The following is a 25,833-nucleotide window of genomic DNA, read 5'->3' on the forward strand; positions in this document are numbered from 1 at the left end:
AAAACTAAGATCATGGCATGTAGTCCCATCACGTCATGGCAAATAGATGGGGAAATAATGGAAACAGTGACAGACTTTATTTTCTTGGGTTCCAAAATCACCGCGGACAGTGATTGCAGCCATGAACTTAAAAGACGATTCCTCCTTGGAAGAAAGCTACGACAAACCTAGTCAGCATATTCAAAAGCAGAGACACCACTTTGCCGACAAGGGTCCATACAGTCAAATCTATGGCTTTTCCAGGAGTCATGTACAGATGTGAGAGTTGGACCATAAAGAAGGATGAGTGCTGAGGAACTGATGCTTTCAAACTGTCATGCTGGAGAAGACTCGAGAGTCCCTTGGACACCTAGGAGATCAAACCAGTCAATCTTCAAGGATATCAACCCTGAATACTCATTGGAAGGACTGATTCTGAGGCTCCAATACTTTGGTTACCTGATACAAAAAGCTGACTCACTGAAAAAGACCCTGATTCCAGGAAAGATTGAGGGCATGAGGAGAAAGGGGCGACACTGGATGAGATGGTGGGATGGCATCATTGACTCAATGGACATGAGTTTGAGCAAACTCCAGGAGATGGTGAAGGATGTGAAAGGGTTAATGGCTAGGCAGGTCTCACTAGGGAGGCCAGAGGTCCCCAAGCCACAGGAGGAGACAAATGGCAAGCGTTTTTTTCCCCCTCCTGCATTCTTTTGCTCCTGCTTTAACCAGGAAGGAGGCTCCTTTAATTCTGTGTTGCTATGACGACAATGGTTCTGCCTAAAAGTAATTTTTTCCAACCTTGAGCTGCTAATTCCCCAACAAAACAATACATCATACTCATAGATATGTTTTTCTTAAGCCATGTTAATGAAACTATGTATCTTACTTGGGAGTCTGTTTTCCTTCAAGGCTTATACAATATATCTCTCCCAGAGGGACTCCCCTTGTGCAAATATGTATGTTATGGGAGAGAGTTGCACCTGCTGCAACTGTCTCAGCCTTGAGGTGTTATTTTATCTATGAGCAACAGCTTACTAAGAAGTGTAAGACGCCTTGGAAAAACTGGCATGGGGGATACTCTCCTGCCCCCTTCTAGTGCCTGTTACTGAAAACTTTCTCTATCCCTGTTGCTTTAATAAGATCTACACAAAGCTCTAAGTGACTGAGACTGTGTTTGGTCCTGGAGTTAAATCTTCTTCTTTGGAGGCCATGAATTCAGCATCACCCCTCACTATAAGCTCTCAGCCAGGAGAGCCTGGCGTGCTGCAGCCTATGGGGTTGCAAAGAGTTGGATATGACTGATCGACTGAACAACAGCAGCAGCTGAAATAAACACAATATTTTATGTCAACTATACTTCAGTTTTTTTTTTTTTTAAGTGGCATTTCAGTGCGTGGCAACCATTAAGAAACTGGGATGGGCTAAATGTGAAAAAAATCCCAACACTATATATATCAAAGTCCTTAAGAGCAACAAACATGTGATGGCCTAAGGAGTAAAGATCTAAAATTTAGATAAAATTTAGATATTTGGTTTTTTTGCCTTTTACAAATAACCTTTATCATATTTACTGCATTTTCCTAGTTTATTACTGTACTTTATAGTTTAGATTTTATGAGTAAACTGATCTTGGGTTTAGAGGAACAGTAGCTCTTTTTTTGTGTTGGAAGATAAGAGTTCTTTCATGGTAAGCTATTTGAGTACTGGAGATTCTATGAGCCCCTCAAGTCAGAAAGTGTCCAATACTGGGGAACAGTGGAAGGCAATTAGTAATAGCTCTGGAAAGAAGGAAGTGGCTGGGCCAAAGTGGAAACGACACCCACTTGTGGATGTGTCTGGTGGTGCAAGTGATGTCCAACGCTGTAAAGAACAATATTGCACAATAACCTGGAATGTTAGGTCCATGAATCAAGGTACATTGGAGCTGGTCAAGCAGGAGATGGCAAGAGTGAACATCAACATCATAGGAATCAGTGAACTAAAATGGACAGGAATTGGGCAAATTCAATTCAGATGACCATTATATCTACTACTGTGGGCAAGAATCCCTTAGAAGAAATAGAGTAGCCCTCAGAGTCAACAAGAGAGTCTGAAATGTAGCACTTGGCTGCAATCTCAAAAATGGCAGAATGATCTAGGTTCATTTCCAAGGCAAATCATTCAATATCACAGTAATCCACATCTATAGCCCAACCACTAATGCTGAAGAAGCTGAAGTTGAATGGTTCTGTGAAGACCTACAAGACCTTCTAGAACTAATACCAAAAAAAGTTGTCCTTTTCTTCACAGGAGATTGGAATGCAAAAGTAGGAAGTCAAGAGATACTTGCAGTAATAGGCAAGTTTGACCTTAAACACAAAATGTAGCAAGGCAAAGGCTAACAGAGTTTTGTCCAGAGAACACACTGGTCATAGCAAACACCCTCTTCCAACAGCACAAGAGATAACTTTTCACATGGACTTCACCAAATGGTCAATACCAAAATCAGACTGATTATATTCTTTGCAGCCAGAAATAGAGAAGTTCTATACATTCAGCAAAAACAAGACTGGGAGCTGGGTGTGGCTTGGATCAAGAACTCCTTATTGAAAAATTCAGGCTTAAATTGAAGAAAGTAGGGAAAACCACTAGGCCATTCAGGTATGACCTAAATAAAATCCCTTATGATTATGCAGTGGAGGTGATGAATAGATTCGAGGGATTAGATCTAGTAAACTATGATTATGAACTATGGCTGGAGGTTTGTAACACTGTACAGGAGGCAGTGACCAAAACCATTCCAAAGGAAAATAAATGCAAGAAGGCAAACTGGTTGTCTGAGAAGGCTTTACAAATAGCTGAAGAGAGAAGAGAAGTAAAAAGCAAGGGAGAAAGGGAAAGATACACTGAACTGAATACAGAGTTCCAGAGAATAAAAGAGAGAGACAAGAAGGCTTCTTTAATAAAGTGCAAAAAAATAGAGGAAAACAGTAGAATGGGAAAAACTAGAGATGTCTTCAAGAAAACTGGAGATATCAAAGGAACATTTCATGCAAGGATGGGCATGATAAAGGACAGAAATGGTAAAGACCTAACACAGGCAGAAGAGATTAAGAAGAGATGGCAAGAATACACAAAAAAAAACTGTATAAGAAAGGTCTTGATGACCCGGATACCCAAAATGGTGTGGTCATTCACCTAGAACCAGACATCCTGGAGTGTGAAGTCAACTGGACCTTAGGAAGCATTACTGTGAACAAAGCTAGTAGACATGATGGAATTCCAGCTATTTAAAATCCTAAAAGATGCTGTGTTATCAAGCATCTTTTCTGATAACAATGCTATGAGATTGGAAATAAACTAGAAGAAAAAACTCTAAGAAACACAAACACATGGCAGCTAAGCAATATGCTACTAAACAACCATTGGATCACTGAAAAAATCAAAGAGGAAATAAAAAAATACCTAAAGACAAATGAGGATGAAAACATAATGGTCCAAAACTTATGGCGTACAGCAAAAGCTGTTCAAAGAGGGACGTTTATAGCAATACAATCTTACCTCAAGAAATAAGAAAAATCTCAAATAATCTAACCTTACACCTAAAACAGCTAGATAAAAAACAAACAAAACCTTTTAAAGTTAGTAGAAGGAAGGAAATCATAAAGATCAGAGAAGAAATAAATGAGATAGAGACAAAACAATAACAAAGATCAATGAAACTAAAAGCTAGTTCTTTGAAAAGATAGAGTTGATAAGCCTTTAGCCAGACTCAAAGAAAAAAGGGAGAGGACTCAACCCAGGAAAATTAGAAATGTAAAGAGTTACAACTGACTCCACAGAAATACCAAGGATCATAAGAGACTACTATGAACAACTGTATGCCAATAAAATGGACAACCTGGAAGAAACAGACAAATTCTCAGAAAGGTACAAGTCTCCCTAAAACCAGAAAAAAAAATAAAACATGAACAGACCAATCACAAGCACTGAAATTGAAACTGTGATTAAAAACCCAACAAAAGTCCAGGACCTGACAGCTTCACAGGTGAACTTAATCAAAATTTAGAAAAGCGTTAACACCTATCCTTCTGAAATTGTTCTAAAAAAATCACAAAGAAAATTTCCCAACTCATTTTATGAGGCCACTATCATCATGATACCAAAATCAGGCAAAGATACCACAAAAAAAGGAAACTACAGTCCAATATCACTGATAAACACAGAGGCAAAATTCCTCAACAAAACACTAGTAACCCATATCCAACAATACATTTAAAAGATCATACTCAGTGATCAAGTGGGATTCATCCCAAGGATGCAAGGAATTTTTGTCATCTGAAAATCAATGTGATACACCATGTCAACAAGTTGAAGAACAAAAACCATATGATCACTTGAATGGATGCAGAAAAAACCTTTATCAAAATTCAGAACCCATTTATGATTAAAAAAAAAAAAACTCCCCAGAAAGTGAGCATAGAGGGTACATATCTCAACATACTAGAGGCCATATAAGACAAACCTACAGCTGGCATCATAGTCAATGGTGAAAAGCTGAAAGCATTCCCTCTAATATCAGGAACAGGAAAAGGATGTCCACTCTCACCACTTTTATTCAACATAGTTTTGGAAGTCCTACCTACAGCAATCAGAGAAGAAAAAGAAGTAAAGGGAATTCAAATTGGAAAAGAAGAAGCTAAACTGTCACTGTTTGCAGATGATATGGTACTATACATAGAATATCCTAAAGATGATGCCAGAATACTACTAGAACTCAATGAATTTGGTAAAGTTGCAAGTTACAAAATTAATACATAGAAGTCTGTTGCATATCTATACAATAACAATGAAAGATCAGAAAGAGAAGTTCTAGAAGCAGTTCCACTGCATCAAAAAGAATAAAATACCTAGGAATAAACCTACCTAAGGAGACAAAAGACTTGTACACCAAAAACTATAAGATGCTGATGAGAGAAATCAAAGACATAAACAGATGGAAAAATATTCCATGTTTGTGGATTAGAAGAATCAATATTGTCAAAATGAGTATACTGCCCAAGGCAATCTACAGATTCTATACAATCCCTATCAAATTACCAATGGCATTTTTCACAGAATGAGAACAAAATATCTCAAAATTTGTATGGAGACACAAAAGACCCTGAATAGCCAAAGCAGTCCTGAAAAAGAAAAACAGAGCTGGAGGAATCCGGCTCCTTGACTTCAGACTATACTACAAAGCTACAGTCATCAAAACAGTATGGTATTGGTACAAACTAGAAATACAGATTCGTGGAACAGGATAGAAAACCCAGAAATAAGCCCATGCACCTATGGTCAATTAATCTATGACAGAGGAGGCAAGATTTCACAATGCAGGAAAGACACTTTCTTCAAAAAACAGTGCTGGGAAAACCGGACAGCCACATGTAAAAAAAAAAAAAAAAAAGAGAGAGAAATCATATAATTCCTTAACTCCATAAACAAAAATAACCTCAAGATGGATTAAAGATATAAATGGAAGATTGGACACTATAAAACTCCTAGAGGAAAACATAGGCAGAATACTGTCTGACATAAATCACAGCAACATCTTTTTTGATCCATCTCCAAGAATAATGGAAATGAAAGCAAACATAAACAAATGGGACCTACTTAAACTCAAAAGCTTTTGCAGAGCAAAGGAAACAATAAACAAAATGGAAAGACAGCCCACAGATTGGGAGAAAATATTTGCAAGTTATCTGACCAATAAGGGCTTACTCTCTCAAATTTACAAACAGTTTATGATGCTTGGTAGCAACAAAAACAAACTCAAAAAGTAGGCAGAAGACCTGAATAGACTTTTCTCTAAAAAGTACATACAGACGGCCAACAGACACAGGAAAAGATGTTCAATATCATTGGTTATTAGAGAAATGCAAATCAAAATTACAATGAGACTATCATCTCACACAGTTCAGAATAGCTGTCATCAAAAAATCCACAGACAACAAATGTTGGAGCGGGTGTGGAGAGAAGGGAACCCTCCTGCACTCTTGGTGGGAATGTAAATTGGTTCAGTCACTAGGGAGAACAGTATGGAGGTTCCTTAAAAAACTAAAAATAGAGCTACCATGTGACCCTGCAGTCCCACTCCTGGGCATATATCCAGAGAAAAACATGGCCTGAAAAGATACATGCACCCCAGTGTCCATTGCAGCACTGTCTACAATAGCCAAGACCTAGAAGCAATCTAGATGTCCATCAACAGAGAAACAAATAAAGAAGATGTGGTACCTATACACAATGGAATATTACTCAGCCATTAAAAAGGATGAAATAATGCCATTTGCAGCAACATGGATGGACCGAGAGTTAATGAAGTAAGTCAGACATAGGAGAAATATCCTATGACATCCCTTATATGTGGAATCTAAAAAGGAATGATACAAATGAACTTAGGCAGTTAGGGACTTTGAGAAGGTCATGTATACACTGCTATATTTAATTTGGATAACCAACAAAGACCTATTGTATAACACATGGAATTCTGCTCAATGTTATGTGCCAGCCTGTATTAGCGGGGGGTTTGGGGAAGAACGGATATGTGGCTATGTATGGGTACGGCTGAGTCCCTTTCCTGATCACCTGAAACTGCCGCAACATTGTTAATTGGCTGTAGCCCAGTACAAAATGTTTTTGGTGTTAAATACTAAAAGATGATGCTGTTAAAGTGTTGCATTCAACATGTCAGCAAATTTGGAAAATTCAGCAGTGGCCACAGGACTCGAAAAGGTCAGTTTTCATTTCAATCCCAAAGAAGGGAGATGCTAAAGAGTGTTCAAATTACAACATAACTGCACTCATTTCACAAGCTAGCAAGGTTATGCTCAAAATCCTTCAAGCTAGGCTTCAGCAGTATGTGAACCAAGAACTTCCAGATGTACAAGTTGGGTTTAGAAATGGCAGAAGAACCAGAGATCAAATTGCCAACATTCGTTGGATCATGGAGAAAGAAAGGGAATTCCAGAAAACATCTACTTCTGCTTCTTTGACCACATTAAAGCCTGTGACTATGTGGATCACAACAAACTGTGGAAAATTCTTAAATAGATGGGAGTACTGGACCACCTTACCTGTCTCCTGAGAAAGCTGTATACAGGTCAAGAAGCAACAGTTAAAACTGGACATGGAACAACTGATTGGTTCCAAACTGGGAAAGGAATATGACAAGGTTTTATATTGTCACCCTGCTTATTTAACTTATATGCAGAGTACATCATGGAAAATGCTGGGCTGGATGAATTACAAGCTGGAATCAAGATTGCCGGGAGAAATATCAACAACCTCAGATATGCAGATGATACCATGCTAACGGCAGAAAGCACAGAGAAACTAAAGAGTCTCTTGATGAAAATGAAAGAGGAGACTGAAAAAGCTGGCTTAAAACTCAACATTCAAAAAACAAAGAACATGACATCCGTTCCCATCACTTTGTGGCAAATAGAAGGGGGAAAAGTGGAAGTGGTGACAGATTTTACTTTTCTGGGTTCTGGAAAGTCACTTCAGACAGTGATAGCAGCCACAAAATTAAAAGATGCTTGCTCCTTGGAAGGAAAGCTATGACAAACCTGGACAGTGTATTCAAAAGCAGAGATATCAGTTTACCAATAAAGTCCGTATAGTCAAAGCTATGGTTTTCCAGTCATGTTCAGATGTGAGAGTTGGACCATAAAGAAGGCTGAGCACCAAAGAATCGATGCTTTTGAACTGTGGTGCTGAAGAAGATTCTCAAGAGTCTCTTGAACAGCAAGGAGACCAAACCAGTCAATCCTAAAGGAAATCAACCGGGAATATTCACTGAAAAGACTGATGCTGAAGCTCCAATACTTTGGCCACCTGACACAAATAGCCGATTCTTTGAAAATGACCCTAATACTAGGAAAGACTGAAGGCAATAGAAGGGGTCAGCAGAGGACAAGATAGTTAGAATCGCTGACTCAATGGACATGAATCTGAGTAAACTCCAGGAGATGGTGAAGGAGAGACGAGCCTGGCATGCTGCAGTCCACGGGGTGTCAAAGAGTTGGACAGCACGTAGTGACTGGACAGCAGCAAAGAGGTCTTGAGTGAATTTCTGGGTGCCACTCCACAACTGTCCACTAGAGGGACCACAGACTCTTTGTTCCCACTCTCTTTTAGCTCTTTTCCTTCGCAGAATTTTATGTCAGGCCCTCTGGGGCTTCCCTGGTGGCTCAGATGGTAAAGAGTCTGCCTGCAACGTGGCAGATCAGGGTTTGACCCCTGGGTTGGGAAGATCCCCTGGAGAAGGGAATGGCAACTCACTCCAGTATTCTTGCCTGAGAAATTCCACGGACAGAAGAGCCTGGCGAGCTACAGTCCACGGGGTTGCAAAGAGTCAGACACGACTAAGCTACTAACACACACATACAGAGGCCCTCTGCGCTGCCCAGGGGGCACTAGTGGTAAAGAACCGCCCCCCACCTCCCACCACCAATGCAGGAGACATAAGATCCATGGGTTTGATCCCCGGGTCTGGAGTCTGGAAGATCCCTGGAGAAGCGAATGGCAACCCACCCCATTGTTCTTGAAAGGAGAATCCCATGGACAGAGGAGCCTGACAGGCTACAACTCATAGGGCTGCACAGAGTCTGACACAACTGAAGCGACTTAGCACAGCACAGCTTTTCCAGGAAAGATGTACATATCACCTTAAAGAGCTCTGGATAAGGAGTTAGGTGTCCTGCAGGTCTTCCAAAATCTGTTTCCTCCCCTCAATTTAAATCTCTCACTGGCCAGTTTGTCATAAAAATCCCTGAGACGATCCATTGAAAAGCAACATATATATACTTTGTATATAAATACAGAGTCTATTCTATGCTAAAGTATATACTATTTACAGTCTTGACAGATATCTTCAATAACATTTTAATGTCTGTTTGAAATAAACAAGACATGGAATGTGAGTAATTTGAGATTCAAATGGTATTTTATCTTACCACAGCTTCCTAACATAATTACCTAAGACAGTTCTTGGGAAAACCAGCATTTTGCTTTTAGAGAAATAAGAGAAAAGATACCAGATGCTCTGGCCAAAGAGATTTCTCAGCTCAGCAGTTAACAGTGACCCACAACCTGGGGTCCCCCTTGTTTCTGGATTTCACACAGGTGAGCCTAGGAACAGATGATTTCTCACCTTGCTTTGATATATTAATATAATAGCTCTGTGGGTCTTTAGGTCTTATGTCACAAACCCAAGATACCCAGGGACAATGCAGCTGTCAGACCTTGTAAGCTGTGTTATTTTAAAATACTGGGAACCACAGCAAGTGCTAACCATCTCTCACCACACTCCCCAAGTAAATAGGTCTATAAATTGGGATTCATGAGGGCCTTTGGGAAACACCAGAGGTATCTCGGGGTCGGATGTGTGACTAGATTTGTCAGGGATAATTTCAGGCTTTGAGACCTGTATGCTGCAGATGAGAACTGAGGCCAGCAGTTGCCTGTGAAGGTGGATGCGTCTGATCCTCCCAGGTATTCATTGCACCCTGTTGACCTCAGCACCAAAACCACTCAGTCTGACTGCTTCTTGCCAGCAAGCAGGCCCATACACCCCTCTGTGAGCTAAATATGAAAATATTGGGCTTCTAAAAATTTCTCTGGTAATTTAAGACTTGGATAAACGATGAACATGTTCAGAAAAATTCAGAAGAGAAGTTCAAAAAAAATTCCTAGAGCGCCAGTTGCTTACCAGTTTTCGGAACATTCATAGTAAGGATTTACCCAACACAAATCTTTGAAGACTGGTCCTGTGTTTGGTAACTGAAGTAGTGAAAGATCCTCTCTGCCAGTTGTACTGGGACAGCAAGCCAAGAACTCAGACTCTTAATAAAACAGCCACTGTCACACTGGCTGTCCCGCCGTTTGTCACCCTTGACCCTTCATGTGCTGAGCACCTTGTTGATCTCCTTCACAGGCAGTTGCTGCCCCTGCCGAAGGAGCCCCTTACCTAGGCAGTGAAAGCCACACCAAAATTCTTAGACACTCGTGCGTGTCTTCCCGTTCCAGTCACCTCATCTCTGTCTTGGGTAGTGTTTAAGTGGGTTCAGCCACACCTCTCCGTACTCTGTTTAAACGGATTCCCCGCAAGTCTCTCAATGTGTGTCTCAGGGCACCTTCACTGACCCAACCCAGACCACAGGCAGACCCAATCAGCGTTCTAGCATGGATACTTGGGGTCAGCGCTGCAGGCCAGCACCCTCCTAGGGAGGCCCTTCAATGCCCTGATGCGGGAGCCCCACTGCCCAGGAAAGCAACGCTCCTTGTTTGAAATCTCAGTCAGAGGTTAACACTTGAGCAGGATGGAGCCTGAGGGCTGGGAAAAGCTGGCCACAGGTGGCCCGCCAGCGGGGCCTCATCCTGGCACTTCCTGACTCCCTGTCCTTGGGCTTTTTAAAGTCAGTGAATGGGGGGATTTCTACAGCCTAGAAAATTCACAGGATTCCTTGAAGCATAGAGCAGTGAGGGTGCCCCCTTGGCTGAGAGGTAAAGCCATCTCAGTAGCCTCTTTAGAAATGTCACTTTATGGTTTCAATGTGATTAAAGACCTAAATGTATGACCTGATACTATAAAATTCCTAGAGGAGACCATAGGCAGCACATTCTTAGGCATAAATCACAGGAATATAATTTTTAATCCATCTCCTAGAGTAATGAAAAAACAAAAATAAACAAATGGGACCTACTTAAAAGCTTTTGCCCAGCAAAAGCTAAGCTAAGTCACTTCAGTCGTGTCCAACTCTGTGCGACCCCATAGACTGCAGCCCACCAGGCTCCACCGTCCCTGGGACTCTCCAGGCAAGAACACTGGAGTGGGTTGCCATTTCCTTCTCCATTTCTAGGTTATTACAAAAGCTGTCTTTATTTCAACATTGTCAAGTAATATACATCCCTTATGTTGACATTATAAAGATAAATCAATACTGTAGTGAACTGTGATTGTGTTCTTACAATTCAAGTGAAATAACTATTGAAAATTTAGAACCAACTTTTGGAGAAGTTCCCTGGTGGTCCAGTGGTCAAGACTCCACATTCCCAATGCAGGGGGTCTGGGATTAATCCCTGGTCAGGGAAATAGATCCCACATGCTGAAACTAAGATCTGATGCAGCCAAATAAATAAATATTAAAAAAAATAGAACCAACCTGTCTTACACATCATGGCAACCTCCCAGGATATTTCATATCAATGACAAACATCTCCATTTAGATGTTCATTGTACATTTTACATTACAGTATTCTTCACCTTCTAATGGAGAATAAATAAAAATGGTTGCAACACAACATAAAAAGGTTAATCTTTGAAGCATAAACCGTCAAAAATCTTTTTTCATTCACACTAGAAACAAAGCATAGTATGGATTATTTGAGCATTGAATTACATTCATTTTGCTTTTCAACTAATCTCAAATCAAGTTATTGTAAACAAAGATACATTGCTAATAAGTGTAGCTTTCTAACCATTAACCTTCATCTCACAATCCTGGCTAATACATCCATTTTCTATATTTTTTAACTATGGATTGTTCTCTACAGTAATTCTCCTTCAGAGAAAATTTAGAAAAGGAGATTGATGAAATACTTTCTAGTATGCAGTATCTGATATTTATTTCAATTTGACTTTTTATTAAATACTTTTCTACATATTTGTTACAACATTTCCACAGGTTTCTTGTATAAAGTCTTGTTTTCTGATGTATGTTTAGGGCAAACGCAAAGAAAAATCATAAAACAAAAAGACAACCCACAGAATGGGAGAAAATATTTGTAAACAATGCAACTGACAAGGGGTTAATCTCCAAAATTTACAAATAGTTCATGAAGCTCAATATCAAAAACAACCCAATCCTTCAAAGAACACAGATGGCCAAAGGGACATGAAAAGATACTCAACATTGCTAATTATTAGAGAAATACAAAACTACAACGAGATATCACCCTACACCAGTCAGAATGCCCATCACCAAAAAATCTATAAACAAGCAAGGACCCACTATATAGCACATGGAACTCTGCTCAAGGTTATGTGGCAGCCTGGATGGGAGAGGAGCTTGGGGGAGAATGGACACACGTATGGCTGAGTCCTTTACTGAAACTATCACAATATAGTTAACCTGCTACAGTGAAGTTGCTCAGTCGTGTCCGACTCTTTGCAACCCCATGGACTGTAGCCCACCAGGCTCCTCTGTCCATGGGATACTCCAGGCAAGAGTACTGGAGTGGGTTGCCATTTCCTTCTCCAGGGGATCTTCCCGACCCAGGGATCGAACCCAGGTCTCCCGCATTAGAGGCAGACACTTTAACCTCTTAGCCACCAGGGAAGAGCAAGTAAGTTTTAAAAAAGTCTATAAATAATAAATGCTGGAGAGGATATGGGACCCACATACACTGTTGGTGGAAATGTTAATTGATCCAGCCACTGTGGAGAACAGTATGGAGGTTCCTTGAAAAGCTAAACAATAGCTTAGCTACCACATGCTCCAGCAGTCCCACTCCTGGCGATGCTTCTGGAGAAAAACATGGTTCAAAATGATACATGCACCCTGATGTTCATTGCAGTGCTATATAAAACAGCTAGGACGTGGAAGCAATTAAAATGTCCATCGACAGAAGAATGGATAAAAAGATGTGGTACGTATATGCAGTGGAGCATTACTCAACCATCAGAAAGGAAGAACGGCATCTGCAGCAACGTGGATGAGCCTAGAGACCATCATACTAAATGAAGTGTCAGAGAGAGACAAACGCCACAGGACATCACTCGTATGTGGAATCTAAAAATATCACGCAAGTGACCTTGTTTACAAAACAGAAACAGACTCACAGACTTTGAAAACAAACTTATGGTTACCAAGGGGAAAAGTATTGGGGGGTGAAGGGCTAAATTAGGAGTTTGGGGTTGACATACACACTACATACACAAAATAAGCAAGTCAACATGGACCTAGTGCAGCACAGGGAAGGCTACTCATATTCTACTCATATCCTCATTCACAGTAAGACCTGAGTCCTTAATGCTCCCCACCAGCAACAAATCACTGAATTATTACTTGATCACTGAATTGAATAATTCATCATGATGGAGGCAGCAGGGCACTTAGGAGCGCCCATCTTCCACCGTAGACTACTGATGGGACCTCAGTTGCTCAGCATACACTAGGAGGCGCCCCAGAACCAAAGGCACCTACTGCAGGCTGCCTTGTGCGGTTTGACCCCCCAGATGCAGGAAAACGCCAGCACGTGGGAGACCTCTTCTGGGGCCTGTCTCCCTCCCGCCCAGGCCCCCTGGAACCACCTGTGCACAAGGACCAGGCCCTTGGGGGATGAGGCAGCGCCCTCTTTTCCAGCTGCTCTTCAGCCTGTGGATGTCACTGATCTCACTGGCCTGAGAAAAGAAGAGAATGTCGCCCCTCCAGCCCCCACCCCTGAGGTGAAGAGAGGAATGGTGACACCAGGGTGCCCCAGACCACACCTTACCTCTGCCTTTGAAGCTCGGAGCTTGTCTTCCCTGCTGCAGGCTGCAAGTGTCTGGGGGCCTGGCCACCCGGCCCTCTGCCCCTGCTTTCCTTGGTCTGCGTGCTGCTGCAGCAACTCCAGGTCAACCTTGGCTACGCGGCCTCCAGAGCAGTTTCCGGAGGCCAGGAGACCACAGTGCTACTGGGCCTGGGCCTGTGGCCTTGTTCCCTCCTCCCCTCCTCCATGCCCCCGGCCTTTGTCACGGCCACTTGTTTTCCACAGGCCTCCTTATCTGCTTGACACGTTCCAGGCCAACTGCATTCCTTATCACAGCAAACCCTGAGTCCCCACTGCTCCCCACCCACAACAAGAATCATTTAATTAAATAATTCATCACGATAGAGACAGCAGGGCGCTTAGGACGGCCCATCTCCCACCACTGACTATTGACGGGAGCTCGGCTTCTAAGCAGACACCATTAAGCGCCTCAGAATCCAATGTGCCAAAGGAAACACGCGTTATGTGGTCTGACCCTGAAAGCGAGGGTCATCCCCCCATCCCCACGAGTGATCTGTTTTATGCTCAGCAGACTCCTTGCCAGTGCAGGGTCCCCGTGCCTCCACTTTTAGGCAGTGGCCTGCTTCTCACTGGTGGTCAGGCCTCCCCGCACCCCTGCTCTCAGTCAGACCCTTGCACCTGATCTCGTGTCCCTCTTTATGGTGGTGTTCACACAAAGGAGCCTCATCATGCTTGGCTGGGGGCTGTGTCTGGGCACAGAGCAGCAGTCTGAGAACTCCCCAAACACTTGCACCTCCCAGAAGGGCTTGGCCACCACAGAAACTGCTGGTGATGAGGAAGGGGACTGTCACAACACCCAATAGTTCATTTCTTATTACAAGGAGGGAGGAACATTTCCATTTTTCAGCTATGGAAACAGGCTTACAGAAGGGCAAGTAACTTGGCCAGAGTCACAAGTTCCAGGTGGGTTTAACAGGAGTCTGGGCCTGTAATATTCATTACAGCTGAGTTCTCAGGACCTCCCAGAGCTGTCCCCCTCCACCTTGCTGGGCCTCTAGCTTGTCCTGTAAATGTTCCAGGGACCTGCTCCTCAGGGGTGAGGGGGACCACTATCCTGGCCCCTCCATGTCCACCGTGGCTCCACTCCAGCCTCATCCCTTGCTCAGGGACCAGTGTGATGCCCGGTGCGTTTCTTGCCAGGCTCTGTGGTCCTCCAACGCTGCAGCCTCTTCCTCTACTTTGCACAAGGTCTGCAGAGCAGCCTACCAGCTCCCAGGCCTGCTGCCTTTTAATTCTGGCCTTGGGTTCTGTTTAGTCTTCTCCTCACAACCCTTCAACTTGCCAGAGTGACCTAGACGGAGCCCTTCCCTCCTCCACACCCTTGTCCTCAGTACCGCCTGCCCAGAATACCGTCTTCTGCCTGCCTCCACTGCCCGCCCAGTCTTGCCCATTAAAGCCCCAGCTCAGAAAACTTTCCCAGGAAGACTACTCAGATTTGCCGCCAAGTGAAAACACACCCTTTTCCTCTGATTCGCACAGCACTTTATATCTCTGCTTGACAAGTTATTTTGTTTATTCTTAAGTATGAGCCTACCCGCCTAAAGAACTTTAAAAACAAGGCCTTTGCATTCAGAGCTGAGTCAGGAATCCCAACTCTGTGACTTACCAACTGATGGGGGTGATGGAGTCGGCCTCAAGTCCTTGGAGAATGTCCTCAGGTTAGCTGTATAAGTCACCTGGCCAGCTGTGGGACACTCAGGAGGCAGACAGTGCCCGCTCTGCTCCAGACCTCCTCTTCCTGGTTTCAGCAAAGCTACCCACCTCCACTCCTCTGAGCCTGCCTGGCTTCAGCAGCAATCAGGCTAAGGAGGCACTCCTGAGGAGGGCGGGGCTCTCCAGTGGTGGGCGGGGCTCTCCAGTGGTGGGTGGGGCTCTCCCCGTGGAGGCAGGCATCCCAGGGGGCCCATCAACCAGGAAAAGGGTGCCTCAGCTGGGCAGACCTCATGCTGCCAGTCTGTCCTCACTCTGGACTCCTGGAGGGAATCCAGACCTACTCAAAAGTCCTTCCAAGGGGCAGGAGCTGCTGGCCTCCAGGTGGGGTTAGGCAGGGAGACTCCCATCTGCCCCCACAAGCTGAAGATGAGGAAGCTTGTTCATGATTCCCTGGCTTGTTTCTTTGCCCCCATAGGGAAAGTCGGTCAATTGTGTCTGACTCTTTGTGACCCCATGGACTGTAGCCCACGAGGCTCTTCTGTCCATGGAATTCTCCAGGCCAGAAAACTGGAGTGGGTCGCTGTGGGTTCCCTTCTCCAGGGGAATCTTCCCAATCCAGGGACCAAACCCAGGTCTCCTGCATTGCAGATTCTTAACCGTCTGAGCCACCAGGGAAGCCCCTTTTCCCACTTAGGCCTGTACCAAAGCTCATCTGTGCAGTGGGTTGGGGGCATGCCAGCAGTGAGTGCCTTGAGGTCAGAGGCCACAGCATGAAGACTGGGTAGAGAGGTGGCTGGCAGGAACTGGCCCTCCCCATGGAGCACCCACAGTCTGGGGGCTCAGGGTTCTGTTTTATGGAAGGGCCTATGGTTTTCTTACACAACAGAAGATGCAGTAATGAATCACTTTGGCTGCTGCATGAGGATCCCCAGCTTCCTGAGGCCTGGCACTCAGATTCCTGCCGGCTGCTCCTTCAGGGGAAACCCCTCCGCCTCTTCCAGGCTCACCAAGGGGAGAATGGAAAATACAGGGGATTCTGCAACCAGGCCCTTGCAGCCCCTGCTGGAGACAGGCACAGACCAGAACCATGGCCGAGTGACCCTGGAAGTCAGGGGTCTTCCTCCCTCTCCCCTGATCACCCCCAGAGCCAAACCTCGTGGGTGCACCATGTGTGATGAATGAAAAGCAACCCAAGGCTTTTAAATATCCCTTTCTTCTCTTTGTTCCAAATACCTATTTTACCTCCAAATACATATATTTTAACTTCACCATTCCAGAATTAACACTTGATCACTTTCAGTGACTCCTTCCTAGCAAAATGCCCCTTCAGGGAGTGCCATAAGAAGAAAGAGTTATAATTCCCTTCACATGTTTCCACATCTGTGAGGACTTCAGCATGCCTGGCCTACAGGGAAATGCAGTATTTTCCTGTTTAAAAAGTATAAATCTTTGCACATTGTCATTCTGGGCCAAGCTTGGGCCTTTTATTATGTATGTATTTACTTCATTGTGACTAGCAAACGTCTAAAGCAGACAAAAGTAGAAGAGCATCATGAAGCCCTGTGTTCCTATCACCCAGCTTCAACAACTCTCCATCATTTGCAAATTTAAGTATCCTTTGGCTTTTAAGCTCTACTCACTTACTGTGCGGGGGGAGAGAGAAGAGATAAGCCATCTGATTATTAATTAATCTTAACACTTCTAGAAAACTTGAGCTTTGAATTCTATAAGTTTTATGAAAATCCTGCCTCTGGGCTAAAGGCTCACAGGCCCAGGCAGGGAGGAGCCCAGGGAGGCACTCTCCGCTGGGAGAAACCTCCATCATCCCACAGCCTGGCTGGGAACTGAGACTTTCAAAGGCTAAATGTGCCCACCGTTAGACCAGCGACGATACCACTTGAGATTCCACGTCTGAATCCAGCTATTACTCGTTCTGGGAGACAGTCGGCCATATCCTGTCAACTCAAGCAGAAAAAAAGCACAGGTTCTGTTTCTGGATGATTTACTGGGTGTCCTACCAAGTTTCTCCGCCAGGGGGAGCTGTGAAGGGCAGTCTTGGACGCTTCCAGAGCCTTTGGGTCTTAGTGGAATGTGGGGCGGGATGACCAGTGACAGGCTCCACCTGGTGCAGATCCTTACTTTTGAGAGCTCAGCTGGACCAGTGGACAGTCCAGGATAACATACTGTTGGGGAACCACGAAGCATCTGTTCCAGTTGAGGGTAACAGAAACTCCGGGGATAAAACAAAGACAGCAAAAAATAGAATTATTTTGAAATACTGATGCTTGTTGAGTTCTCACCATGTGTCAGGGGGAATGAGCACCCCTCCTGAAGTTGAGCTCTGTGGTCAGAGAGCATGCTGAGAGTTTTATGGGTGTTATTTATTCTCTGGGAAATAGATGGGGAAACAGTGGAAACAGTGTCAGACTTTATTTTGGGGGGCTCCAAAATCACTGCAGATGGTGACTGCAGCCATGAAATTAAAAGACGCTTACTCCTTGGAAGAAAAGTTATGACCAACCTAGATAGTATATTCAAAAGCAGAGACATTACTTTGCCGACTAAGGTCCGTCTAGTCAAGGCTATGGTTTTTCCTGTGGTCATGTATGGATGTGAGAGTTGGACTGTGAAGAAGGCTGAGTGCTGAAGAATTGATGCTTTTGAACTATGGTGTTGGAGAAGACTCTTGAGGGTCCCTTGGACTGCAAGGAGATCCAACCAGTCCATTCTGAAGGAGATCAACCCTAGGATTTCTTTGGAAGGAATGATGCTAAAGCTGAAGCTCCAGTACTTTGGACACCTCATGCGAAGAGTTGACTCATTGGAAAAGACTCTGATGCTGGGAGGGATTGGGGGCAGGAGGAGAAGGGGACGACAGAGGATGAGATGGCTGGATGGCATCAGTGACTCGATGGATGTGAGTTTTAGTGAACTCCGGGAGATGGTGATGGACAGGGAGGCCTGGTGTGCTGCGATTCATGGGGTCGCGAAGAGTCGGACACGACTGAGCGACTGAACTGAACTGAACTGAACTATTTATTTTCTGCAGCCCTGAGGGGTTCTATCCTCACTTAATGGATAAGAAACCCAGGACTCACCCAGACAAGCAGAACCTGCAGGGGCCACAGCTTGGACACAGCAGAGCTGGGACTCTGCAGCCAGGTCTGCAGCCTTCAAACCCTGGGCCTGTGGCTACCGAGCAATGCCTTCACTTCTGGGGTCCTCAGGTAACACGCACTCCCACTCTGCGTCTGGGGCATGAGTATGCATCCAGCCAAGACTAAGCAGAGGCACTGAGCAAACGCCAGTGTATGGCCTACCATTCAGTTCCCCAGCCTCCAGCTCAAATCAAGGGACTGTCACAAAGGTCGTTTAGTTGGATTTTTCTCCCCTCTTCTCACCTAAGAAGGCCTTTTCTTTCCACAGTTTTGTGCAAAAATCTGGCTAAAAGAACTTGGAGCATCTGAATGGTGAATGCAGGTGGAAGTTTTAACTGCAAATAAAGTACCAAAAAAGGTCAGCTCAGCTGAGAAGCACCCCTTCCTACCCACCACAACTTTTCATTCTAATTCGACTGCTTTCAGTTAAGACTCAGCTATCACAGGTTCCAGGTCTCCAGGCGCTTGCTCACCCACCCACTGGAGAGACAGCTCCTGGGAGTAGTAATGGGTGATGACCAGGTACTCAAAAAGCTCTCAGAAAGGGGTTTCCTTCCTGTGCTCATGACCAATGATGCTCCTGGGGAGCCTGATGCCCCAGGTGTCCATCCTTTGATGGACAGGGCCCCTTTCACTGCCCATCCAGCCCTGGGTTTCAAGTCACTAGATTCCCACTGGTGGTGATGGTGGTCCACACATTCACTGCCATTGTTAACTCTCTCACACGTCAGTATCAGCAGCACAGGGCTGACATGTGTGCGTGGGCTTTAGACTGAGTGTGGATCCGTCTACGTACTAACTGGCTGTGTGACCTTCAGGAGGTGAAACTCCATAAGCCTGTTTCTTCGGCTGTGAAATGGGCATTATAATCCCAGCCTCTTGGGGACCTACAGGAGACCCCAACTTGGGAAGAAAAGAGTATTTGGTGGCAGTTAACCCACACTTCCCGCCCCGTACCCCCAACACCCACCCTCAAGGGAGGACCCTCCCTCTCCTGATGCTCCCAGGCTTAGCTTCCTGGGGATCCAGAATTAACAGCTATTCCTCAGGATCAGCAGATGGAGGCTCTGGGTAGAGAATGCTGGGGAACTGAAGGTGAACTGAATTGAATGGAGGAGGAGGAAAGGAAATCATTCAAATGGTTCTTCAAAGTGATAGATGGTCCAGTAGAGGGGTCAGAGGATGAAGCACTGGATGGGAGGGAGGAGACAATCTAAAGATTGGACAGAGATCCCCAGGGGTCAATGAGGGTGTGATGGGAACCTCTGCAGGATCTCAAGGCGAGGATGCACAAGGGGTGCCTTGTGTTCAGGACACTGCAGACCACAGCCTCTCCCCTTCCCCACCCAGCCCAAGACATCAGAAGCGGGCATGAAACACAGGACAGGGGACTGCCCCCAGGCTCTCACTGCGGCCAGGCAGGCTCATCTCTGTTTATTTTTTCAAAACAAAACTAAAAATCATCACTCAAAATATTTGAGGAGAGTGCTCGAGTTAAAAGCTTTTCACAGAATTTGCAGTCAGAACATCGCAGACTGGTGGTCAGGAACGAGAGCTCTGCCTCCAGCCTCCACTGCTGTTCCCCTTGAGCTGCAGTCCAGGCAGTGGGGTGATCATCCCCAGTGGCTGAGGCCGGCGGCATCCACAGATCAGACATTCCAGTTCTCTACCCGGCTTCTGATCAGACCATCCAGCACCTTGAGGGCCCGCTGGGCTCCCTCCCCCATGAGAGTCCACAAACTCTGTGAGGAAGGCAGCCAGGTCACAGCCCAAGCACTGTCCACTGTCAGAACGAGGACAAAAGGGCAGGCGGTTCTGGCTCTGCATCTTCACGGGGGAGGGCAAGCTCCCCGGGGTCAGGGGGTGGAACGCCCATTCGGGGCCATCATCGCTCGTGTTTAATGTTGGCTTCACTCCGCTCCAGGGTGAGCCCATTGCCGCTCCGAGGGCCTTCCTTCCTGGTCCAGTCCTTCTCCGTGTAAAACTCCGCAAGCACAGGGCAGTGTTCAGAAGCCACTCCGCCCCAAGACCAGTTATCTGGAATCCAAGGGTTCGTGAGGCCTTCTCTCACTACAGCCCAGTGGCCTGGAGGCAGAGGGAAGACAGACCCAGAGGTCAGGATGGGAGGTGAGGGAGGGCCGCAAGCTGGTGGGTAGAGGCCAACGCTGTATAGTTTGCAAGCCTGGGCTCCCTGACGAGACCCCTCAGTCACCTGGCTTGCCTGTGCAAATGAACTGTCTCAGCCCATTGGATTTCCCAGACAAGTGAGGGTTTGCCAAGGAGGCGCTGAAACTACCCTGGGTCCAGGCCTCCTGCCCATTTGCACACCTCCTGGCCCCCACCCCGTCCTTACTTCGCAAACACTTGCAATCTGACCAGCGAGGGTAAGTGTTCGACACAGGTACACAGTTCCCACAAAGGTGTCCAAAGTGAAGGTCCTATTTCACAAAACAAAGCTGCAAAGGAGGGTGGGAAAGGAGAAAGTTCTACAAAAAGGGTAAAGAAGAGAGAGTTACAGAAGTTTATGAGCTAGTAAAGGCTTGGAGAAGGCAATGGCACCCCACTCCAGTACTCTTGCCTGGAAAATCCCATGGATGGAGGAGCCTGGTAGGCTGCAGTCCATGGGGTTGCGAAGAGTCGGACAGGACTGAGCAACTTCACTTTCACTTTCATGCACTGGAGAAAGAAATGGCAATCCACTCCAGTGTTCTTGCCTGGAGAATCCCAGGGATGGGGGAGCCTGGTGGGCTGCCATCTCTGGGGTCGCACAGAGTTGGACACGACTGAAGCGACTTAACAGCAGCAGCAGCAAAGGCATTTTTAAAGTCAAAGTTTAGAAACATGTGAAGCTTAAGGTATGTTTAAGAAACAGGGGAAGAGTCACAGAAGAAAGGACAGAGCAGTTAGAAGCATGGCCATGGCCCTCAGTGAGAACCGCCCCAGAGAATCAAACAGACCCAGGCCTGGGCTCCGGTGGCTTCCCTAGAGGCTGAAACGGTATAGAACCTATCTGCCTGTGATCAGGAGACCTGGGTTCAATCCCTGGGGTTGTGAAGAAACCCTGGAGAAGGGAATGGCAACCCATTCCACTATTCTTGCCTAGAGAATTCCATGGATGGAGGAGCCTGGCAGGCTATAGTCCATGGGGTCACAAAGAGTCAGACATGACTAAGCAACTGTGGAAAATTCTGAAAGAGATGGGAATACCAGACCACCTGACCTGCCTCCTGAGAAATCTGTGTGCAGGTCAGGAAGCAGCAGTTAGAACCAGACATGGAACAACAGACTGGTTCCAAATAGGAAAAGGAGTACGTCAAGGCTGTATATTGTCACCCTGCTTATTCAACTTCTATGCAGAGTACATCATGAGAAACGCTGGGCTGGAGGAAGCACAAGCTGGAATCAAGATTACGGGGAGAAATATCAATAACCTCAGATATGCAGATGACACCACCCTTATGGCAGAAAGCTAAGAACAACTAAGACTCTTGATGAAAGTGAAAGAGGAGAGTGAAAAAGTTGGCTTAAAACTCAACATTCAGAAAACTAAGATCATGGCATCTGGTCCCATCACTTCATGGCAAAAAGATGGGGAAGCAATGGAAACAGTGGCGGACTTTATTTTGGGGGGCTCCAAAATCACTGCAGATGGTGACTGCATCCATGAAATTAAAACATGCTTGCTCCTTGGAAGGAAAGTTATGACCAACCTAGACAGCATATTAAAAAGCAGAGAAATTACTTTGCCATCAAAGGTCCATATAGTCAAACTATGGTTTTTCCAGTAGTCATGTATGGATGTGAGAGTTGAACCATAAAGAAAGCTGAGCGCTGAAGAATTGATGCTTTTGAAGTGTGGTGTTGGAGAAGACTCTTGAGAGTCCCTTGGACTGCAAGGAGATCCAACCAGTCCATCCTAAAGGAGATCAGTCCTGAATATTCACTGGAAGGACTGATGCTGAAGCTGAAACTCCAAGATATTGGCCATGTGATTTGAAGAACTGACTCATCTGAAAAGACCTTGATGCTGGGAAATATTGAAGGCGGGAGGAGAAGGGGACAACGGAGGATGAGATGGCTGGATGGCATCCCTGACTCAATGGACATGAGTTTGAGTAAACTCTGGGAGTTGGTGATGGGCAGGGAGGCCTGGTGTGCTGCAGTCCATGGGGTCACAGAGTCGGACACGACTGAGCGACTGAACTGACCTGAACTAAGCAACTAACACCTTCACTTTCAGGCCTGGGTTCTGGTGTGAGTTCTGGGATGGGGGCCGCTCCTCCCTGCACCTCGCTTTCTACAGCTGGAGAGCAAGGGACGGAGGCAACAGCTTCTAGCTTTCCCCCAGCCCTGTCTGCTCAAGCACTCCAGCACCGCCTCCTGTCGCTACCAACCTCTGTCTAGCCAGCGATGCGTTTCTGCAGACTGCGTCTCGCCCAGTCTGATGACTGACACTCCCTCTGAGACCCACTTTCTTCATCCTTTTGATTTTCCTATGACACAGTCCAACAGGACACTGGTGCCCAGGACTGGAAATCTAGTCCTGAGGATCCAAGTCTTGGCTGCAAGTCCTGGTCTCACAGTGAGACTCCAGCAATGGTACTTAATTTTTTTTAACATTTCTCTGAAGTATAATCTGCAACTATTTGTGTTTAGTAAGGGCTTCTCTGGTGACTCAGACAGTAAAGAATCTGCCTGCAATGCAGGAGACGGGTTTGATCCCTGGGTCAGGAAGATCCCTTGGGGAAGAGAATGGCTATCCACTCCAGTATTCTTGCCTGGAAAATCACATGGACAGAGGAGCCTGGGGGGCTACAAAGAGTCGGACACAACTACAACTGATCAACTGACACTTTTCAAACTGTTGGTGCTTATCTTACTCTTATCTTACATCCAAAGACCCTACTGCCGCTTCTGTATTTTTATGACTGTTTCATGACCCAAGGTCTGCTCAGCAAGTGACTGGTTTGGGGGAGTGCTTTTCAGTGCTGAGGCCACCCACCACACCCTGGTCCGGCAGAGTCCTGCCTAAGGCACTTCAGCATCCTATAGTGATGCCAGGTAACATGCCAGCTCACCGCCAACTGCTGCTCTGCAGGGTGCTGATGGCATGTGGGTAAATCTCAGGCCACAGCACACTGCCTGAATATGACAGGGCTTGAGAAGTGTTTGCTGAAGGGCTAAGTATCCTTAAAATTAGGCTAAGCTGGGGCTTTCCTGCTGGCCAGTGGATAAGAATCCACCTGCCAATGTAAGGGACATGGGTTTGAATTCTGGTCTAGAGAGATTCCACAAGTCGTAGGGCAACTGAGCCCGTGTACTACAACTGCTGAGCCCACGCTCTAGAGCCCGTGAGCCACACTCCTGAAGCCCACGTGCCCTGGAACCCGTGCCCTACAAGAGGAAGCACTGCAGGGAGAAGCCCACGCGCCACAACTAGAGGGTGGCCCCTACTCAGCGCAGCAGAGCAAGTTCGCAGCAGCGACCCAGCGCTACCAGTCGATAGCCAGGTCTGCCCGGCACGCATCTGCTTTGTCCCTGATGTAGGTCAGTGAATGCCTTTTACTTAGTTTTCAGAACCCCTTCACTCTTAAAAGTGGCTCTGTGTGAAAGATAATTATACAGCCGCCTCAACAGTAACCTCATAAATGCCTGCAGAGGAGGGAAGGTCACTCCTGACTCTCGCTCAAACCAGACAATCGTGAACTGCCAGCTCAGACAGGTGACTCTCCCTGTTTCTGAACAGCACGTGTGCTTTACCTGTGAAAACCTTCTTTAAGCTTTTACTGATCCAGATGTTGTCCAGAGTCTTCGAGCCTTGAGGATTCTTGGTGCTGATGTTGGTAAAGGTGTGTGCGGGGATCAGGTGGTGGAATTTTTCTTTCCTCAAGATATCATAGTCACTGCTGTCTGGCCCCTGGCCAAAATCCCCTAAAACTATCACGTCTTTTTCTCCTAGAAGTGGAAGAGAGAAATTCAGAAATGTAAGAGGTGGTGGGAAGTTAACCCAGCACTGACCACCACTCATTTAAGTAGGATCGTGAGTGTCTGATCTGACTCTCCAGGATTAGGACTGTGGCATGGTTCTTATTCTCCCAATTCTTCCAAGTTCCTTGTGCAACACCCCCTCACCGCCCCCCGACCCCACACCCAAGCTCCCAGAGTAGGTTAGTGACACATTAGGTTGGTGTGATGTCAACATCACCTCTGTTCTGGATCATGGGTTCCGAATCTCGTAGCACAGAAAGGCCCTAAGGGTCTTGCCCAGATCGTTAACAAAAGCTCAACAAACATTTATTGAGCACAGAAGGAAGCCCGAGTGGAGACACAGGAAGAAGACAGTCATCTGTAAGCCGAGGAGAGGCCTCAGAAGGAACCGACCCTGCCAACACCTTGATCATGGACTTCCTAGCCTTCAGGACTGTAAGAAAATAAATGCCTGTTGTTTAAGCCATCCAGTCTGTGGTGTTTTGTTATGGAACCCCAGCACACTAATATAGGGCAAAATACTTTAAAGTATTTTCAACAGCTCTCTCAAACTCTAGTTTGATTTACAAGAGTAAGTGGGATAGTTATGAAGTATTTTCCCAAGTGAGGAGACATTCAGAAAAGGACAGTGAGACCCAACTTGGCTCCCTGGGATTCCCGTCCACTGCCTGACCATCACTTCCTGTCTCGAAGCTCCCCTCAGGAGAGCCACGTTATCACAGGGAGAAACATTGCAAGGAAAGCTTTAAAGAAAGCAGTTCATAACCAAGGGCCAAATGCATCTGAGACACTCAACAAATCTTCGTGGACTTGAATACACATCAATAACAAGGGCTGCTGCTGCTGCTAAGTCACTTCAGTTGTGTCCAACTCTGTGTGACCCCATAGACGGCAGCCCACCAGGCTCCCATGTCCCTGGGATTCTCCAGGCAAGAACACTGGAGTGGGTTGCCATTTCCTTCTCCAATGCATGAAAGTGAAAAGTGAAAGGGAAGTCGCTCAGTCGTGAGATTAAGAAATCCAAAGTGAAATGACACAAGCCACCAGCAGAGGGCACTCACGTTCTGCACATGACACCCTCTCCCAGGGGGCCTGAGGGGAGGGAAGGGGATGGAAGGAAGCCCTTCCTGCAGCCACTGTATGACCGACAGAGAGGCATCTGACCCTCATGCTAGAGCCTAACAACCCTGGCACCCAAAGCAGGGCGAGCCCAACTAAGCTGGTCTTGAGAAATCACGGCGAACTTTCAACAGGAAAGTCAACTTATGAATAATACTAATAACAACTCCTACGAGGCCAGTGTCAATGACCCTCCACTGAGTCGTCACCGTGTGCTGGGGACCTCTTGCAGGTAAGAAGCTGAGGCTCTAACCAAAGCCACCAAGCCCTCAAATCCAGGACAAAGAGCTAGGATGGAAAAGCCCCACACGCTTGGAACAGAGCCTGCTGCCTGGCAGACGTAAGAGAA

General features: G+C 45.9%; 1 protein-coding gene across 4 annotated transcripts in view; it reads right to left on the reverse strand.

Annotated features, from left to right (window-relative positions):
• Positions 1 to 25,833, reverse strand: part of EEPD1 (endonuclease/exonuclease/phosphatase family domain containing 1) — a 164,733-nt gene that overhangs the window by 22,221 nt on the left and 116,679 nt on the right. For 2 of the 4 annotated variants that reach the window (XM_004007897.6, XM_012176822.5), the window contains exons 7-8: positions 24,138 to 24,332; positions 19,781 to 20,462 (exon numbers count right to left, since the gene is read on the reverse strand). In XM_004007897.6, the coding sequence (XP_004007946.2) occupies positions 20,263 to 20,462; positions 24,138 to 24,332 (395 nt within the window). In that variant the 3' untranslated portion in view covers positions 19,781 to 20,262. Of the gene's footprint in view, positions 1 to 19,780; positions 20,463 to 24,137; positions 24,333 to 25,833 lie in introns of those variants that run through there. The other 2 variants (XM_060415022.1, XM_042248602.2) reach the window with 2 other exon arrangements.

The sequence above is a fragment of the Ovis aries genome, chromosome 4 (assembly GCF_016772045.2).
Source record: "Ovis aries strain OAR_USU_Benz2616 breed Rambouillet chromosome 4, ARS-UI_Ramb_v3.0, whole genome shotgun sequence".
NCBI lineage: Eukaryota > Metazoa > Chordata > Mammalia > Artiodactyla > Bovidae > Ovis > Ovis aries.